Source organism: Nannospalax galili, unplaced genomic scaffold (genome assembly GCF_000622305.1).
Source record: "Nannospalax galili isolate Female #2095 unplaced genomic scaffold, S.galili_v1.0 scaffold189, whole genome shotgun sequence".
Classification (NCBI taxonomy): Eukaryota; Metazoa; Chordata; class Mammalia; order Rodentia; family Spalacidae; genus Nannospalax; species Nannospalax galili.
The window spans coordinates 8612320-8619704 of NW_008360331.1; the positions used below are offsets into that span (position 1 = coordinate 8612320).

Consider the following 7385-nt stretch of genomic DNA (forward strand, 5'->3'; position numbering starts at 1 on the left):
TAGCTTAAATTCTTTAATTGATAACTTGTCAAAATAACCTCTTTCCCAAAAGGTTTTTAAACAAAAGTTCGTACTCCTGTACAGTATGCCACATTACATTTTAAGTTATAGTGTCACCTGAGGTAGACAAACCTGAGCCTGAGCGTACATAAAGTTTGTCTGGTGTGGGCATATTAGAGGTAGGGTTGAGATGCAGAGTCTGGTGAGAAGTTTGCAGTGCTTCACCCTTCCTTTCCCTTTTTAATAGTTTGGCCGGGCCTGGTGGTTCATGCATTTAATCTCAACCCTTCAGAGGCAGAGGCAGGTGGATCATAGTTCCAAGCAAGCTGGTACTAGGGAGACCACGTCAAAAAAAAAAAAAAAAAAAAAAAATGCTTATGTTGTCTCCAAGAAGATTCTATACACTCATTTGGCTTTGTGTTTCACTTGACATTGATCCAAATTTAGTGCCATGTTATTTTATAGTTTTTTACTGGGCGGGGGTGAGGACATGTCACAGCACACATGTGGAAGTCAGAATCAATTTTGAGTAGCTAATTTTCTACCTTTTTTTATTTTAATTTTTGGAAAATTTCATACATGAATATTGTCTGTGCATTATTTCCATTCTTCCCAATCCTTCTTCCACTCCTCCCCCATGTCCCTAATTTCCTCTATTCCTTGTTCACTTCTTTCTAATTCCTATATACACACACATACATTTATGTAAATAATGCATGTATAATGTATACATTATACATAATTCCGTGAGTCCACTTAACGGTGCTCATGTGTAGCTGTGCATAAGGATGCCCAACTGAAATTATGTAACCTTCAGGGAGATAGTCCCTGAACAAAACTAATTCTCCCTCCCTCAGCATTATTGATGGCCTACAGCTCTTCATCTTGAGGTGAGAACCTGTGAAATGTCCCCATCCACCTCAGCATGTCAATTGGTTTTGCCATTATGCAGATCTTACTAGACTAGCATACTGTGGAGATTTCATTGGTATAGCTTCCCTTTCATGTCTAGAATGAATTAATCAGAAGCTGATCTCTTGTCCCTCAGGCTCTCACATTCTTTTCGCCCCTCTTCGGAGATGTTGCCCAAGCCTTAGGTGTAGAGGCTGTATCTCCTTTCACCTGCAAGTGGGCTCTGAGGATCAAATTCTGGTCAACAGGCCTTTATCCCCTGAACCAACCCTAGAATCAAGTTCATGTAATTCCTCTTTACTTAGTAACCATTAGAAAGTGCAACTTCTAAGAAAGTGCCCATGAAATAATATGCAGTTTGGACTGCAAAGGAACAATGGTATTGACTGAAGCCACTCAGATCAGCTCCATTTTATTATAGGCCCAGTGCTCTAAGGATCAATTGGCATTTTTCATTTTTTTATGCCTTTACTAAAAAGATTATTTTGTATACCAATAAGCCACCCCTACACAAGGAACCTGTTCTGTTTAGATTATTAAACCGTTCTCTTTAATGTTTGCTTGTTGATTTTAATTTCTTCCCCATGTTACCCTATTATATGTTCAAAGCATCTGCCTTCCCTTTCGCAAGTGTTAGTTTGAGTATTTCTGATATTCAAGCACGACAAAGAAAAAACAAATTTAAGTTACCTTATCTCAAAGTTATCTTCCTACCTGCCAAATCCCTAACATTATAATAGGCTCCTTCTCACTCCATTTAAAATTCATCCATTGGAATTCATGGTCTGGCTGTGTTGTTTGCTCTGCCTTTGATAGTTAGCCTGAATCTGCTCTTCTCTTTCACTCCTGAAGGTATTGGTGACCTCCTGGGGACATTATCTCCATAAGAATGAGAAAAAATGACACTGTAGGATGGAACAGTAGTGTTAATGGGTCACAGAATGACAGCTTAGCCTTCTCTCAGAGGCATCATCCAGGCTTGTGCTGCCAGATACACAAGAGCTATACAGTGAAAGTATGCCAATTTAATCTTGTCACATGTAGCCTGGGCTGCAAAGATAGAGCTTCTCTTAAAAGCCCACTGTGACAAGGCTGAACCTGACTCAAGCCAGAAGAGAACATGCAAAGATGTTAACTGGAAAATGACTGGAGTACAGGTTCCCACAGAAGATGGAATCCCTTTTGGAACAGGATCTGGTTAAGATAATAAATCATAAAATGTGAAATTTTCCAAGACATCTTAGATGTAAATTACACTATCTATCCCAAATTCACCTTAAAGATAGAGAGCTAGAATCTCTGTGCAGAATACAATGTGCAAGATTCTTGATCGAATTTAATGGTCCTGATGACAAGTTTTCAAAATTTTGTTATCTTCCCAAAGTCATTTACATTTTTAAAGAAAACCAAAATTTCCTGACATCACTGTAAAATTTTAAAACTTCCCAAGGAAATCATGAGATCTTGACCTTTGACCCACTCTTCTTCTGTGTTCCCTCCTAGACTGGATGCAATCAGTGCATAGATGCAGGGTCAGAGAAGGCTTTCTTTTCTTCACATGGTTCTTTATTTTTTATTTTTCATCAATACCATGTTTGTTGTGAAATGTCTGCATGTTCATGATAGAAATATTTTGTATTTAAAATCACTATAAATTCTAATATTTTAATTAACATTAAATCTCACTTTTAGTCTATTTGAAATTAAAGGAAAGATAATGAATATTTTTATAAGGCCAATAGCAGACTTTTCTATTTAATTAACGAACCAATAAAAGAGGAGACAGTGATTAGAGCAGCAGTTGTTCATTGCATTGTGAGGGCTTTTCACATTTCATGTCCAATGGTTGATCCCACAAAGGCATCTGAATTTATCTTGAAAGTGTCATTCTTTTTGTCTCCATAGCAAAGAGTACACTTTAAAGCAATAGACAGGCATATGTGAAAAAGAACAGTTAAGATATTTACATTTTTCCTGTAATAATTGCACTTTTCACCAAATGTTAATTGAAGAAGCTGCCAAGAGTGAATATGTTCTAGATAAATAATCTCAGCTCCCATCCTTACAATTAGTGGCAATATGTATCTTCGGAGCTCTAAGTTTGACAATCAGGAATAATAAGTAAGAACTTGGTGCAAAAATTAGATGTTATATATAACTCAAAAATAATTTCTCCCATTTGGCTTATTTCCCTCACTTGGAAAAAAGGGAAAATATCAGAACCGTATATTTTACAAAATAATGACAATTAAGCAAGGAGCCTCCTCAATGTTACAAAAGTAAACCTTTTTACACTGAGAGCTCTGGGCATTATTTTTTTCTTCTCTTTACCTCTACTATGCTTCTGAAATGTCATTAGTTTTAAAAAATCAGGAGAAGCCAGGTGTGGTGGCACACGCCTTTAATCCCAGCACTTGGGAGGCAGAGTCAGGCGCATCTCTGTGAGTTCAAGGCCAGCCTGGTCTACATAGTGAGTTCCAGGACAGGTGGAGCTACAGGGAGACAAAATGAGCAAAAAAAAATCAGGAGAAACTAACATGAATAGAAAACTTGTTAGGAAAAGGGAGGGAGGATTCCTCATTCCACCAGATGATGATGATGGTAGGAAAGAAAACATAGTGGAGACTAAGTTTTGAAGCAACTGGTGAAGCCTCCATCATCCTTCTTCTATGACCAAAGTGTTGTGTTTCACCTTTGCTCATTGCTATTCAGTCTCCTGTTTCTAGAGTTTGGAAGCTGTAGCTGATTGTGGCAAAGTGAGATAAGAAAGACAATTTCATGTAGATAATCTGATACCATAATTCATTTTGGTTCAGTGTTTCCATCAGTAAAGGATCCACGTGGGCATCAGGAATTTTGAACTAGTTTCTGCTTTGCATTTGGAGTTATTTTGTAAAGCCACAATCTTCATTAAAAATAAATATAATCAATAAAGTAAATGTTGTTGACAAATAAAGGTAACTTTAACAAAGACTGGGTTAGAGGTAAATCTACTCATATTTGCTCCAAAAGTTTTACACTTATTATAAAGAGTTTTGTTCCACGGATTTTAATTCTCACATATTTAAAATGCCATGTCTCAATTTTTATTCTGTAAAGAAATATTTATTCCTAGGAATTTTGCTTTTAACAGCAATAAAGTATATATTAAATGGGAGATTAAAACATGAACTCTGTCTTGTCTGTAGTAAAATGGGCTTCTTTCCTCTGCAGTCTGTGCTTGATAATATATTAATTTCATCTGATTTGTATTGATATATTTTGTTATAAATGTGCTCCAACAAGATTTCCACTTAATAGCTTCAGGGAGAAAACGACTTGTTTCTGATGTCACCATGCCTACTCAATAACATCCTCAGTATATTTACATTCTTAGGATTTGCTTCTTTGAAGAAGACCTAAGAGTCACCTAAAAGAAGCAGGTTTAAATAGAATGGCAAAATTCCAAAGCACTGCTGCCCCCTAGAAGACCGTTGAGCAACACGCATGACCAGTGCAGTCAGAAGAGAAGAAACCGAGGAAGAAAGCAATCTGTGCATTTCACTTTAGCTGTCAAATGTTGCCAAACACATTTCTGAGTTTTGTGTTGTTGTTGTTGTCCTATCTTATGTCTAGGCTGAGCTCAGTGTTACCTATTATATTCTAAACTGAGATGCAGATAGAATTCATCATAACTGACTGACAGGGGACTCTCCAGAGTATGTACAGGCATACTGGTATTTTTTTATTGCCAATGCTTTTAAATAATTAATATAAATGTTTAGGTTTTCGTGTGCATTAATTTGAGACTTAAGACCCTGCCCTGGAGCTTGTGTCTTTTTGCTAGAGAAACATATAACAACTGCTTATTTGATTCTCAGAGTCCAATAAGGCACAATTTCTCGTTCCTGAGCTCCGTGTGAAGAAACTAGGGCCTGGGGAGATTAGATGAGAAGAAGAAATTACAAACTTACTAGAAAAAAATCAAAATGTTTATTACTATCACAAGTACCTGAAATCCTTTCTTCTGTGTGTCCTCTTTCTATAGCAAGGAACAGAGGTAAAATGGAGACAAGCAATAACTTCTCTTTAACCTGGTTCACAGGGAGGGACTGTGCTGTGAGCAATCCCAGCATCTCTGGAATGGCCTAGAGAAAAGAACACATTAACATTGTATGGCAGAGAAAGCAACAGGTGGGAGGGCTGTTTCAGAAACAATAAAACCAAAGCCGTGCATTGTAGGCAATGGTTACAGTAACAGTTTGTCTTTATTAGCATTCATGATGAACAAATTAAAAATAGAGTACTCTCAAATGGCAACAGAAAACAGAACACTCTAATTTTGTAAAGGTGTGCTGTCTCCTTTAATTTGGTTATATAGCAGAGTTGAAAAGGCATGCTGGGAAACATGAAAATCAGAATCTCATAATTATGCAGTCCATTATGAATATGAATGCAGTTTCTCCAAGCAACCTAAGACAATGCAGTAGACGTTTTATGGAGCTTTTCTTGAATGATAATCTTTCTGTTCCCACGGACCCAATGTATATCTAGATTCTAAGTTATTTCCATAGTACCCAACACTGTAAATCTAAAAGGCCACCAAGGGAGAACCTCACAGACAATTTTAAAATAGAGGTCCAGTAGATACCACACACGCTGGCAAGCAAGATAATGTGTTGGAAGGATTTTCAAGCTCAAGCATGTATTAGTCACTTTTCTAGGCCCCTCCTTAACCACTTTAATCTCCTTATCAAAGGGACCCTCTGGAGCACAGGCCAAGGCACCAACATTTATCTTCCTAGAGCTCTTTTTCAATCTAAACTGTATTTCTTTCTGTCCCACTTGTTCTTTTTCACTGTAGATCTGCATAACATTCACCATTAATAGCCACACCACCATTTCTACATTAGGCTGTCTTGAAATTTCTTCCACCAAAGAAATTAGTCCATTGCTTTTCAACTTAGCCTCAGGCAAGCATTTTGGTTGAGGGCAGGCTCCAGCCAGATTCTTTGCCAAAATAGACCAAGTGCTGCTTAAGTCCTTATTTTCCTCTGGAACTACATTGTTCTAAGCACTACTTCCTTCCAGGCACCTGCTAGAATGGCCTATTAAGCTCTGCTTAGAGCAATCAACCACATTTCTAGCCCAACCTTCCAAAGTCTTCCACATTTCTTCAAAACCCAGAGCATGGTCAGGTTTTTCACAGCCAACAGCCCACTCTCTGATACCAAGCACTGTACTAGTCACTTTTCTGTTGCTGTAATAGAAACACTGACCAAAATAACTTATAGAAGGAAGAGTTTATTTGAGCTTACGGGTCCAGAGGAATTATAGTCCGTCATAGCGGGGAGGCATGATGGCTGGAGGTGCCTGGAGCAGAGGTGGAAGCTAGGCTCTACATTTTTCATCACACAGGAAACAAGAGAGCAACTGGAGATCTGGCAAGGCTTAAGCATGGTCAGGTTTTTCACAGCCAACAGCCCACTCTCTGATACCAATCACTGTACTAGTCACTTTTCTGTTGCTGTAATAGAAACACTGACCAAAACAACTTATAGAAGGAAGAGTTTATTTGAGGTTACGGGTCCAGGGGAATTACAGTCCGTCATAGCAGGGAGGCATGATGGCTGGAGGTGGCTGGAGCAGAGGTGGAAGCTAGGCTCTACACTTTTCATCACACAGGAAACAAGAGAGCAACTGGAGATCTGGCAAGGCTTAAGTACTCTCTAAGCCCACCACCAGGGATGCGCTTCCTCCAGGATAGTCACACTTTCTAAAACCTCCCATAACTGTGCCACCATGTGGGAACAAAATTCCTTATACTTGGAGCCTATGGGGGACATTTTCATTCAAACCACCACAGACACTGATTAGGAGCCACTTCAGGCAACAGGATCATTGGGGAATGTCAAGAAGCATGACAAGCTCCTTTTGATGCAATCAACTGGGCAGGCAGCTTTAATGCTTTGGTCCCTGAGTAGTACATGTTGCGCTTTTCTAGAAGCCCATAAAGTGTTTCTACTCGCATCTAGGACCCTCCTTACCTCATTCTGCACAGAAAAGTCCCATCTATAAGAGCACATGAAATGTTTCCAATGGATTTTCCTTATTTTACAGAGTTTCCCTATTACATGGCATATATTGAACTTCCACTGATGGGAAGAGAAATAAAACCATTAAAGTTAGTAGAGCAGTAAACAGTGGACATGTCTTCAGTGCCTTCTCTACCTTCTGGAGAGAAAATCTTCTGATCCTGTGCTTCCTGCCTGCACATACATAACTCATCCTTCCCTACTCACAGCTGCCTGTCTCTTGATGAAATTTTATTTTTGTCAGAACTTCCTGCTCATCCCAACGGAGGAAGAGCCTTCTTATCTGGAAATCTAACCCCCAGCCTTTGCAACAGAGCCTTCTATTCCATCATAATGAGATACTGTTCTCACTGGGACATTCTGCACTCCCACATCTCTACCAGAGAAGCAGCAATTTTG

The 7385-nt window shown here is 38.8% G+C and overlaps 1 protein-coding gene across 1 annotated transcript in view; it reads right to left on the reverse strand.

Moving 5' to 3' along the window:
* The window catches only part of Pdha2 (pyruvate dehydrogenase E1 alpha 2 subunit), a 20613-nt gene extending 14377 nt beyond the window's left edge, over nucleotides 1–6236 (reverse strand). The window contains 2 exon segments of the mRNA XM_008826205.1: nucleotides 2743–2828; nucleotides 6210–6236. Coding sequence (XP_008824427.1) covers nucleotides 2743–2828; nucleotides 6210–6236 — 113 coding nt within the window.
* Between the last annotated feature and the right edge of the window lie 1149 nt (nucleotides 6237–7385).